A 13,722-nucleotide genomic window follows, 5' to 3' on the forward strand; every position below is an offset into this window, starting at 1 on the left:
TAAAGCAGCTTTGTAAAACAGTCTCAGGCACTACATCAAAAAATAGGGATAAAAAAAAAAGATGACATGAAGCAGTATTTGAATAACATGGGCAAAAGATGAAGAAAAATCTAAGTATTGATTAATTTCATGTTGCCTTACTGTTATTCTCAATTATGGGGGATCCAAGGAATGTGTTTTTCATCACAAAATCAATAGTGTGGGAGGTTTTTTCTTGTGATCCCTCTAGCATTTTACATGCTGGTTTGTAATACAGTGGAATCATTGTTCAACCACTGGTTCAAATCGGTTCGATCCCCGTTCAAATCTTTCTCAAGAATAGCAAATCTACAAGCTCACAAATGTGTCACCATGTGACACATTTGCTATTTTTGTACAACTTTTGAAAGTTTTCGCCTATAATGACATGAACAAAAGAAGCACATGTTGTGCAATTAGTTGTTTTTGCTCAAAATGTTTGTGGAATTGTCACTTTTCATGTCTTTTACTCCCCCCCCCCCCCCATTTGACACCATAGTTGACACCATATAACACACATGCACAATGAATGAATGTGAGGGGCGGTTGAGGCGGAAGGAAGGTGACGCGTCAGGGCGTCACCGTACTGACCTGTTCGGGTTTGATATGCTCCGACGTGGGGAAGACGTCAGGGTACGGCGGGCGCTCAAAGACCCGGTCCAGAGCTTCCAGCTGCTGCTGAGTGAAGGCATCTGCCCTCAGGTGCTTCCGTAAACTCTCCACACTACCCTGAGAATCACTGTTTGGGCCAGAACCATCTGAACCATCTACAAGAAGAAAGAGCAACCAAACAGTCGAGATGCTGACCCTGGTACGGTACCACTACTCTGGGGATGTGAGTAGGATATACACAGCAATGGAGTAGTGCACATGTTCATCTTTTTATTCCTCCCCAGCATCCTTATTAGTCGTGGCGGTTGCGCCACCCGGCTACTGTACGCCTCAGAAGCGTTTCTTCGCCCATGCAGGAACGTCTGCCCCAACCACCCCCCCACCCCCCTGCAGTATTAACACCATCATGATGTGAAAGCCCTGGGGTAATTGATGGATTACCATCACTTGCAAATATATACATGTTCCCTCGACCATGTATACTAATGAAAGAGGCAGCTAGACTATTACAGTGCCTTTTTTATTCTAGGCAGAGGATTTTCTTTTTTCCCCCCTCGCTGCCACCCAACCCATACAAGCCCCCCCCCCCCCCCCCCCATACAAGCCCCCATCTGGGCCCCACCACCATACCCACCCACCCTACCCCACCTCCCCCCCGAACCTTCTTTTCACATCCGCGAGAAATTGAGAGCGTGCGATTTAAAAAAAGCACAATTTCCTTTCTCCCGCAATTTAATACCGCTTTCATTCCCTGCGAGTACCAGAGCACCGCCGGGTTTCCATTTGGCAAACAGTGGACGGCGGACGAGAGGCAAGCGGAATAAAATTGTACAGTCTGGTTCAATCATCTCCTTCAGGGACACACTCCCCAAACACAGGCGTATTCTCCCGACTCCTGACCTGATTAGCCCTTTACTGTTGGGAGAAGGATGCCTTAGCTTCTCCCTTTGTCACCTTGTATGCAATGCTTTAACCCTCCCCAAACACACACACGTGCACACGCACGCACGCACACACACACCACCCAGTACCACCCTGCCTTCGTCTCTCGCACCCTCCTCCTCACCCTTCTGCCCAGGGGCGTCAATTGGGTATGGCAGGGGTATGCAGCTGCCATACCCTGGGTCCAGGGGGGAAAATAAAAGTTACCTTTAAATATAAATCCATGAATGTCTCTTTGTCTATCTGTATTATGTTGTTAAATTACAGTAAAATAACTACAAAATGTAACAAAATGGTCACTTTAACAAGGTATTGTGGCACGTTTACTACCAAGTTTAGCTGCACTTTAACAACCATTCCAGGCTGCCATATCCAGCCCAAGAAACCGTAGAAACGGGGGGAAATAGAATGTACTTCTTAAGGTATGGCAACATGACTGCAAGACAAACTGAAGGACACAGTCATGTTACCATACCTTAGCTTTTTCTGAACTGACGCCCCTGCTTCTGCCATCCCTCCAAGCCTTATGCCTGATTTATATACTTGGCGTTGCGTGCGGGCGTTGCATACCGGAAAAAAATAGTCGATCCGCAAGCTCACAGCGCTGAGCTTGTAGATCACCTATTAGCTCAGCATAATCAGGCTTTTAGCCCACCTCTCTCTCCAGGCCTTTACCATCCCTCTCTCCATCCCCTCCCCTCCCCTCCCTTCCCCTCGCGTCCTGGCTGCGGTGGGTGTAAGGGCCTCCTCTCTTTTTTTCCCCCTTTTTTTTACCCCCGGATCCCAGATCCCTGCGACTCCCTTACAAATCTGTCATTCTAAATTTGCGGCAGATTATGTTCTCTCCTCGGCGGGAGAGCCGGTGATATATGATATGCAAGGCCCCTATTGATTGCCTGATCTGGTGGCAAGAGGGAGCTGAAATGAACTTGAAATGAACATCATGCCTCAACTCATTGTGCGTATAATACTCTACTTAATCCCCACATTTTTCTCTGCCATGGAATTCAATTGATCAATCATGTCTCTGTGATAGTACCATTTGGGAGGGTTATTGCCATTCTATTCTGCTGCTTGACCTTTCTTCAACCGGCTGAGGCCAGAGGATGAACCTGACTCCCATTAAGAACTAAACGTATCGAGGGGCTATAAAGAGACTTGAGAGTGTAGTCCCATACGTACATGTGTGTGTGTGTGTGTGTGTGTGTGTGCGTGTGTGCGTGCGTGCGTGCGTGCGTGCGTGCGTGCGTGCGTGCGTGCGTGCGCGCGCGTGTGTGTGTGTGTGTGCGTGTGCGTGTGTGTGCGCGTGTATGCGTGCATGTGTGTGCTTGAGTGTGCTTGTATGTGCGTGCATCTGGTGTGCACATACAGTATGTCTTGCTGAAACTATGTTCAAGGTTAGCTGGTAATGGCAAATATGCCTCACACAAATTATAGGCCAGAAACAAGCAAATTACTTTTTCCCGACCTTTTACGCCTCATTGTTTACTTAGGAAATTTTGTGACAAATTTACAAATTAGTGGACTTAAGAAGGACCATAACCACCATCAAACATATCATTGTCTATTAATACCGGCTTCAGACATATATTGTATTTTTTTTCTTTTTTTTTTCTTTACATATATTGTAGACTATTTTACTGTTAAAGGCCTTAGTTTTGTCCAAAGTCATTAAAACATTACCGAACTTACCGAACTTAATTTAGTCAATGTTTTTTTTCTCTAGGGACTATATTTAGACTTTTCAAACCAATCTGTGCTTTAAAGGCGATGATAAGTTACTGTATCTTTGACAAAATAATTTATATTTAGTATGTTGATTTACCTAATTATGTCATGCAAGTTTCAAGTCTGCAAGTTGAAACTTGGCTTCCTTGAATATCAAACAAACCATGGTATGCTTTGGAAAATGATCGGTAATGTAATGGTAATGAATGGTACTGTAATGTCAAGTTTACAGTGAGTCATAGTCAATGGGCTAAATAAATATGAACTGTTGCAAGTTTCAGCACACTTGCAAAGGGCCCAAAAACTGAACATTGCTCAGTTGTATCTAGAACAGGGGTGAGCAACCAGTGCTTTTTCAGCTAACCCAGGTGTTTAGATTAGATATAAGGTGATTAATTGAGTTGATGAAAATTCACTATTATTGTTTGATGTGCATGAAACATTTCTCCCCAGTCGAGAATGTATTTCACCTGTATTACTCATATTAAATTATTGACTCGTTCTTTGTTAGCAGCCTTATTTTGTCTGGAAGTGATCACACCAGCCATGTAAAACTGCTAAATGATCATGTGCCCCAAAAGGTTGTCCACCCCGGTCTAGATCATTGATCCTCCATGTGGTCAACTATGTTCCTGAGAATTATATTATTACAGGCAAGTTACCAGGAGGACAGCCACAACCAGGACCCTCACCATAACCACTTAAGCCCTATTCAAAACCTTTCAAAAATACCCAACTTACAAGCTCACATTGCGATGCTCTGTGAGCTTGTAGCACTGCTTTTTGTTTTAAATAAAATATTGTTGACACGTTACCTATAATGACATGATAGAGATGCCAGGTTTAAAGTGGTTAAGCCATTGCTTGTCACTTTATCAAACTCAATTGTTCTCTTTGGTACCAAAGCAAATAGAGTCATTAATTACTTTCCATCAGCCACCCTGAGTAGCAAGCATAATCAATACCACTACATTTGTCATTCACCTCTGTGGAATACACTTCCCACACGCACAATGATCCATCCCAGGTGAACCCTGAACTCCCTCACACCTCCTCAAATTACAGCGACAATCGCAACTGCTGTCTTTTACTAGTGCACCCATAACATTTGCATTCTCAATGACACGTACCTACGACAGTACCACTGGGCCCTCGTGACATTAACTCAACTTAATGCAGCCTTTTTAATTCCATTTCCTCAAGAGTACAACGAATCCGTGTCATGCTTCCTAATAAGCCACGGCTAAAATGATTCATCATTCAACAAGTACAAGAAATCAGCCGCACATAAACAGATTCTCATCCTCTTGTTATGATCCCCAGGCCATTGTTTTGACATGTTGTCCCCACTCTGCTCTGTTATGCAACACCACACTAATCTTTGACCACAGCCTGCTTTTGTTCCTGGTATTACGCGGTTGTCCCCCGCAATGGTCGTTTATTGATCACTGGCGGAGTGGAGTGTATTCATCTTGACATCAGTCTGTGTTAACACTCTGGTAACGAGGGAGCGGCCTCCATCAGATCAGATAACCAGCTCTATGAAGCAGACTCCTCTCTGTGGGTTTGGCACCCTTAGGTCACGACCCCTAGCGGGACGCAATTCTGGGGCTGGGGAGACTGAGACTGACTGACTGACTGACTGACTGACTGACTGAGTGCCTGCCTGCCTGCCAAGGAAAACAGAAAACAAAGAGGGCTGCAACATTTACTTGAACTAAACGATTGAATTGATTATAACTCATTTATGTTTTTTAATAATAAAAAATATTAAAAAAAAGAAAAAATAGTGAAATAGCAGATCTCTACAAGCTCACAACAGGCCATGTCGCGAAGCATTGTATTGTGAGCATGTAGATCAGTTGTTCTCGCTATAGGTATGCAACGCCGTTGTACGACAAAGTATAAGATAGCTGAAGTGCATGGTAATTAGACATTTTTTTTGATTCGTTGAGTCGTGTAAAAAAAACACACTTCTCGATTATCCGATTATTTGGAAAATAAATCAATAAAATAATCTCTAAGAACATAATTTACAGTTGTAGCGCTATTTTAGCAGCCTTATGCATGAGGAGGAGCATGATGTCAGATAGATGTCAACAGCAGGTTGAACGGTAGCTGCCAATGGGTGTGAGTTCAATAAAGACAATGAACCACTGGAGGAGGAAAGTTGCAGACTAATAGGTTGGGCACCATATTTAAAAAGTCAATCGCCCTTGTTAAGGCTCAGGGATGTGAGCTGGCACTTTGAGGTCACCAAAGCACCTCTCAATGTGAACGAGTTCATTCCTCTCATCGGCTCCTTGTTTATCCACATCATGAAACATAGTATAACCAGGGTTCCCACGGTCATGGAATTCCTGAAAATATTTTGAAAATAGAAAAAATATTTTTCCAGTACTGGAAAAGTTTTGAAATTGATCAAGGTTCCTGGTAAGTCCCGGAAAAAATAGCTACTTTTATTTTAGCTATGCCTGTCTTTAGGAATTGCACATAGGAGTAAGCAACTCGTTATTGCGCTGAATTATTGTTATATCGTTGTTGTCGGGTGGAAACCTTGTATGTCCAAAACCATTCGTTTTCCATTTATCATTTTAAAAATGATTTAAACTAGTGAAAACAGCCGATCTACAAGCACACAACACATTGCACCGCGAGGCGTTGTGTGCTTGTAGACCTGCTGTTTTCACTACTTCTGTGCGACGGCCTTGTATTATGAAGCAGGGCTTTACTTTGCGAAAGAACGTACACATTTTAAACTTGGAGATACAAGGTTTCCACCCGACACCCGATATAGTCCTGGAAATTGGGTTAAATATTCTGGAAACGTTTTGGAAAAGTTTTGGAAATGCATTGGAAAAAATGTGTGGGAACCCTGTATACCTACTCTGGGCATGAACAATCTGTGAAAATAGGCAAACATTTGGCGACAAATAGAACATCTACAAGCTCACAACGCATTGCATGCAACACAATGTGTCGTGAGCTTGAACATCTGCAAAGTTCAGCAAAGATTAGAGGGGGAAAAAGGAGGTGGCTGTGTACAAAACCCCTTGTAGGACCCTGGTCAACAACTTACAGTATATAGGGTTTGAGTGCTTAAATAGTACTGGTCTTACATCAAACGACATTTTCGTACACCACCAGACACATTTTCGATGTCTGAGGAAAAACGGAGGGTTTTGAGATGTTGCACTCTTCCACATCTCAATTGTGTTGGTTGTTATAAAACTGAGTCTGGGCTGTAAGTCAGTCTTTTTCTTGTGTTGACGTTCCAATAAAATCAAACCTGTTTAATATTATCTACACTCTATCCACCTGTTTCCATAAGACTTTACTGTAGCATTATCTGCGGGACACTTCCGGTTAACAGCAGACAATCTCATGTCGTGTCGCAGATGCAACCGTTGTGAGCTTGTAGATCACACTCGGCTGCGACGCCGGAAATGCTGCTCGCCTTCTGCGCAATGCACAATGGGATGTTGGAAAGTTGTGGATATATAATATTACTAGTAAGACACCTCAGGGTGACATGCGACCTCGCCCTAAAGGGCGAGGTCGCGCCAATTCTTGACTATCTGGCCAACCACAGTGTTTCTCTGACGATTCTAGTTGTTATCATTCTGGGGGGAGTTTGTTCATGTTTTTGTGAGGGTATCAACCCTAGGAGACACGGGGAAACATGCAAACTCCACACAGAAAGGCCCTATCGCCAACCCCATCGAGGGTGTGAGCGATGGGGCCTAAACATGGAAATGTGGAGAACACTATATATGGAGATAGTCCAGTCCATCATGTCATAATGGGACTACGTCATAGACAGTAGCCATTGTTAGGCCGGAGTTAATGGCTGTGTCTATGACGGTAGTTCCATATGACATATTGGACTAGACTATCTCCATATATAGTGTTATCCACATCTCCATGTTAGGACTCATATATGGGCATAAAAGGTATGTCATGTGACATCACTTCCTGTACAGACAGTCAGCCATTGACTCCGGATTAACAATGGCTACTGTCTATGACGGTAGTCCCATATGACATATTGGACTAGACTATCTCCATATATAGTGTTATCCACATCTCCATGTTTAGACAGCCAATGACTCCGGCCTAACAATGGCTACTTTCTATGACGGTAGTCCCATATGACATGATGGACTGGACTATCTCCATATATAGTGTTATCCACATTTCGTGTAGCCGCCCTATACAGGAAGTGATGTCACAACTCGCTGACATCACACTGACATCACAGAGGATACGGAAGGACGGTCACGAGGATACGGAAGGAAGGAAGGAAGGAAGGAAGGAAGGAAGGAAGGAAGGAAGGAAGGAAGGAAGGAAGGAAGGAAGGAAGGAAGGAAGGAAGGAAGGAAGGACACTCAAGCGACACGATTCTTCAGAGTATTATGCGACCTTCGGTCGCAATTAAGCCTTTAGCCTTCTTGGCACATGCTAATGTAAAGTGACATGAACTTGACCAACAACCAATAGGTGGTCTCTCTCACTCCAGCACCAAACAGGAAGTCACAGCATACATAAGGGCAGCTGTGGCCAAAGGTTGCTTCTGTTCCTGCTAGATTTTTCAACAACCTTTCTTCTTGAATCCAGTAGTATGATTGCTCATAGTGACCCAGTGGGTCTGTGGCTAAAATGACTTATGAGCAGGGTTCCCACGGTCATGAAATTCCTGGAAATATTTTGAAATTAGAAAAATATTTTTCCAGTACTGGAAAAGTTTTGGAATTGATCAAGGGTCCTGGAAGGTCCTGGAAAAAAAATAATACCTCTGAAATGACAAATTTATCATTGGCCAAATTGTGGAGCATGTAGATCTGATATTTTCACAATAAAACCGTGTTATACAAAATTCCTCAACTCTTAGCGCTCGTCAGGGTGCCGGGGTTCCCAGTTCAAATATGATTATTTCGGGGGTCACGGCCTGAAAAGGTTGAGAACCACTGGCATACACTACCTGTCTTTGGGCACTGCGCATAGGACTCGTTATTGAGCTGAATTGTTGTTATATTGTCTTGGAAATTGGGTTAAATATTCTGGAAAGGTTTTGGAAATGAATTGGTAAAAATGTGTGGGAACCCTGTATGAGACACATTGTCTTTGTGACTAAGTCTTTTCCGAGTCTTTGTATGGTAGATAGTAACATGTCAATGTACATACGCTCATGTTCACTCAACAGATCGTTATGCATCTTGTTGTAATACACCTCCATCCTTTACAGCTTGATTCAATTTTTGCCTCAAATGAAATCAAATTAGTGCTCATTTGCATCAAATTGGAAGAGCTCAGATGCATTTGTCCTAATTGGAACGTTTTGATTATGTAAACAAATTCAAATATTGCCAATGGAATGTTAACATGCTCAGCCTGCACACTTACATACACAAGGAAAAAGGGAAAAGTTCCCTTTTGTCTTGTTTTGAGCAAATTGTGATCATATCTTTAGCATCCGCATGAAGAACCACAAGGGAGAAGCAGTAACATGACTTAATGTAGCTTATTAATTTGCGAAGATGTTACTAGACATTTAAAGGCTTTATTAATCTAATTTGGTGGTGCAGATCAGCGTGCTGTCTGTCTGACATTACGCCGTGAACTGAGTTCCTGTGCTGGTTCTATAGCTCTCACCCAAACAGATGCTAAGACATGAAGCGAGCTGTGTGATTCTGGCCTGCTCCATCACTCATCTATACTCACTGTTCACTCCTCATGACACTCAGAGATGAGAAATAATTAATTCAACAGCTACTGAAGCACAGAATCACATTCATCCTGACTGCCACTGGCTATTGTTGTTGGCTTTTAAAATGTATGATGATCGTCTTATCATGAAATTTCTCTCTCTGTATTTTCCTCATAAATCAAGAAGGCCCCCGACACAAAAGCAGGGAGTTCTTTACAATGGTTGAAATTAAGAACGGCCTGCGATTCTTGATATTCTTGATTGTGCAATTTGTGGGTGATCTGAAAGGGTGTGTGATATGACTTTAAAAAGGGCGGACACACTTCATAGACTGTCATTCTTTCCATTTGGCCATTGCATGTCCTCATGAAGCCTCCAACCTGTGCATTCACTTTGCAGAATATTCACTTATAACAATAATTTGAACAAGAACGTCAATGAGAGCAATAGACAGTCAACCTATACTGCTGTATGCAGTATACTGTATCTGTGTCACTGTACAGTTTGCTCTTTTGGATTAGAATCATTTTTAGTTTTATGCAAAACCATCGCTAGCGGAGTAGAACGGTAGCTCCTTAAGCTATTTCCTTTGTCTTTCTTGAACCCTACGCTGTCAGAAAGAGTGGGGGTGGTGAGGTTGAGAATGGATGGGGAGGGGGGGGGGGGGGGTGGTTGCAGGGTACTTGGATGTTAATCTGTGAGGTAATAGCTTTCCTCTGCAGAATTGCAAATTCTCATACATGTCACTTTGTTAAGCGCACGGACAGCCATGGTCACCGAAGACGCAATCTCGAGGGGTCTCTCTCCCCCACTCCATCGGCAACAATAGCTGCCAAGTGTAACATGCTACTTTTAATTTGCAATAACACGTGACAATGGCAGATTAATGGGTCTTATGACACCTGTGTCCCTGAAGCTCCTCTTGCCGAGACCCAGTGTACATAACGTGTGTCACACTACATTATCTCTACATCCCTCCTGTAATGGGGACCTTTTTTTTTCTTTCTTTCTAAGGGCACTGCTGACTTGGAACTTAGGAGCCGTCTCCCTTCCTGGCAGAGAGCCACTGCACAGCCTAAAAAACAAATACACTGGGCTACACAGCCAATCTATTTCACTGGCGCCGTGCACACACACACACACACACACACACACACACACACACACACACACGAACACGCACACGCACGCACGCACACACACACACACACACACACACACACACACACACACACACACACCTACACACACACACACACACACACACACACTGCTCATTTTTTGCTAGTGTTTTCAACCCCTGATAATGACTTCTCGTGCTATAATCATCATGAGGCTTACCAAGTTAAATAGGGCTCAGGCATTCTCACGCTACTGTGCAGTGGGGGAAATTTAATCCGGGCATTAACTGACTATAGACTACTGCCTACTGAGCGGTGCAACAAATACGTCTGCACAACAAACAAGCCAATCTTAAAACACCAGGCTACCATGTCAACCCCAAAAGACACATGAAACGCCAAGATGGCCGACCTGAGGTTGTAGCATTACGGTATATCATTTCACTTTATACCAAAGCTATTTCATTTCAGCAAGCAATTTTTTGACACGTCATTTACAATGCGTTGACGAACACAAATACAGGCTGTCGTTTGGTAAGGTGCGCTTTAAAAAGAGCAGGCGGCAATAGGACAATGCTATCTAGAGGGTAGCATTGTATGTAATATACTATTCTTACAAACTGTGCCTTGAGGCGAGACATTGTTTTTGAAGCACTGTTTTGATGGTGTGTGTGCGTGTGCGTGTGCGTGTGTGTGTGTGTGTGTGTGTGTGCGCGTGTGCGTGTGTGCGTGTGTGTGTGTGTGTGTGTGTGTGTGTGCGTGTGTGCACGTGTGTGTGTGTGTGTGTGGCCAAGGCCTGGGGTTTATGTTTTGGAAAGATAAAGTATCCCTGCCCCTCCGGTTGTAGGTGGGGAGGATGGTAAAGTATATAAGAACCACAGCTACCCTAACACCGACACCGACACACACACTTTTACACACACACATGTACACGGTCACAAACACACACGGTCACACACACACACACACACACACACACACACACACACACACACACACACACACACACACACACACACACACACACACACACACACACACAGAGAGAGAGAGAGAGCTTTCTTCCCTTTCCTCGTAATGCTGGCCGACCATCTAAATCACAGAAATGGCACCACATCAGAGGGATCATTTGAGACTGAATAGCCCTAGAAACATGGGGCTGTCACCTAGAAGACCTCCACAAAACAGGTTAGCCCCCTCACTCACTCTCTCTCTCTCACACACACACACACACATGCACGCACGCACGCACGCACGCACACACTCACGCACGCACGCACGCACACACACACGCACACCTTATTCCTCCCTGTGCCCTTTAATACCTCTTTGCCCTTCAGTAGCAATCTGCATAGAAATGTGTGCATTCTATCATTCAGTGACTAGACATTACACCCCGGCTAATATGAGAGGATCCCAGAATGGCTGAAAATGAACTCTGGGAAAATACCAGACGTTTGCATTATGCCTCGCGATTGCATCTTCTTTACAGGGGGGAAGACTTGATTATGTCATTTGCCATGTCCACGTCATGCTGTTTTTTTCCTTTTTCCCTTTTTTTTTATATCTTTGCCAGGAAATCTACCTCTGACAGGTCATTAGTCATCCTCCCTCCCTGCACGCGCACACACAAAACATCAATTCCACTCAATATCCCGCAAAAGAAAAAAAGAAAAAAGAAAAGAAAAACCCTGTGCTTCTCACACAAGAACAAAGAAAACGCTACGTAAACCACTGCCATGCCCCGATTAGCTCCTGCCCCAAATTGCTGCAGAACTAAAGGGGGGGGGGGGAGAGTCGACCGCCCGGTTTCCCCGAACCCCGTTTTCAGTGAACTGCCGCTTCCAGGAGCCATGCATGCTTCAATCCCTCCATGTCAACAACAACAACACGCCTCTCAAACAGCACAGGACTGCAGGCGTGTCCTGTTTAGCTATTCTCGTCAGCTAGTGCTCATGTAGTGACATTAAGGAAGCCTATTGCTTACAGAGCCAATAATCTATATCGCCTCGGGCCAACGCTATATCCACTAACCTCCTACTTCAGCAGAAGAAGTGGAGGGTCTTTTTTTTCTTCCTTTCTTTTTGCTGAAACCTCTTCCACAGAGGTATAGCAGCTCTGCTTCCTTGACTGACCTGGGTGGTTGGCTACATCATCTTGACATGTAATTATCTAAAGCCTCTTAATCACCTCCATAAAGATTAATTGCAGGAGACAACAGTGGAGGTCGTGTCTTCAAATAATAAAAAAAGAAGGCTCCTTGCCAGATTGACATGCCGATATAACAAGGTTCAGGATTTGGTAGTGTCTGTGTTTCTTTTTGGTTGTTGAGCTTTAGTAGCAGACACATTTTCCCTTGCAACAGTGCAGAGTTCAGTAAGGTGCTTTGCAATACGATGTATAGCTGATCATTTCTTAAATAATAATATTTTCAGGTGAAGATGTTTGCAATTTTGCTGATTTCTGTACTCGGTGTACTCCACATTAACACAGCCTATACTTCCAGCACTAAAAAGTGAAAGGTACTTCCTCTTACCTTCATCTCTTTTCCTCTTTTCGCCATTTGATCGTGGAATGCCCAGAATCCCGTTGATGGAGTAGGACCCAACAGGGTCATTGGAAGCGCTAGTTACAGGCGGAGAGTTGCTTGGTACTGGAAATAAAAGTGAAGGAAACGTTTAACATCGAACACTTAATTAATATCCAGATGCTGTAGAATTCAACGTATGCAATTATAATGGAGACAGAAATGTGTGTATGTGTGTGTTATTGAAGCTGATGCAGTGACCTAGCATCTTACCAATGGTATGACCCGGCGTTGACAGGGACGTGCCATCAGGAGAGGGATGGAACGGTTGCTGGACTTTCGTTCGGATGATCCTACATAACAACAAAAGGATGTGTTATTATGGGCATATTTGCCTGACTGGCATTCTTCCATTGAAGCAGGCAATTCAAATTGTGTCATAGTGTTGTTCGGTCACACCAATTTGTTACCCATGGAAGGAAGGCATCGCCAGCACCACAGACCGTACGCATGTAGGACCTCATGTACAACTGACTCAGTACGAGTGAGATATCAAACACAACCCATTCATGAGAATGGATCTAGTCAACAGTTCGCAGGGCTCTACATTTAAGGTGGTGATATAGAGAAAAGTCTTCGGTGCACTTTTGGTCTGAGTGATCTTGCAAACAAAGCATGAAATCACATCAATTCACCTCAATGATCAGCTTCACTGACTCTACCTGGCCTGCACTAATCAGCCCCCTCTCGTCTGTCTCTCTCTCTCTCTCTCTCTCTCTCTCTCTCTCTCTCTCTCTCTCTCTCTTCCTCCTCCATTCCTTCCCTCCCTATTTCCCTCCCTCCCACTGAGGAGAGGTTTATAGGGGTATATCTGAGAATGCTGGCCCTGTGCTTCCCAGATCAAACATCTCTGTAGAACCACCAGCCCCCAAGTGCCAATGCGGATGAGGTTGTATTGATCGGGGCTTGGGGAGAAAAAGTTGGGGATTAGTCACACGGGCAAGCAGATGCAAATAGAAAGCTATAAATTATATGTGACAGGAAAGCAATAGTTCCTTATTGCCTTG

The 13,722-nt window shown here is 43.9% G+C and overlaps 1 protein-coding gene across 3 annotated transcripts in view; it reads right to left on the reverse strand.

Annotated features, from left to right (window-relative positions):
- Window positions 1-13,722, reverse strand: part of pax2b (paired box 2b) — a gene marked incomplete at both ends in the record, with an annotated part of 36,787 nt that overhangs the window by 15,345 nt on the left and 7,720 nt on the right. For 2 of the 3 annotated variants that reach the window (XM_080747541.1, XM_080747543.1), the window contains 3 exons: window positions 610-785; window positions 12,665-12,781; window positions 12,929-13,008. In XM_080747541.1, coding sequence (XP_080603667.1) covers window positions 610-785; window positions 12,665-12,781; window positions 12,929-13,008 — 373 coding nt within the window. Of the gene's footprint in view, window positions 1-609; window positions 821-12,654; window positions 12,782-12,928; window positions 13,009-13,722 lie in introns of all 3 variants that reach the window. The other variant, XM_080747542.1, reaches the window with a different exon arrangement.

The sequence above is a fragment of the Nannobrachium achirus genome (genome assembly GCF_963921795.1).
Source record: "Nannobrachium achirus genome assembly, chromosome: 18".
Lineage (NCBI taxonomy): Eukaryota > Metazoa > Chordata > Actinopteri > Myctophiformes > Myctophidae > Nannobrachium > Nannobrachium achirus.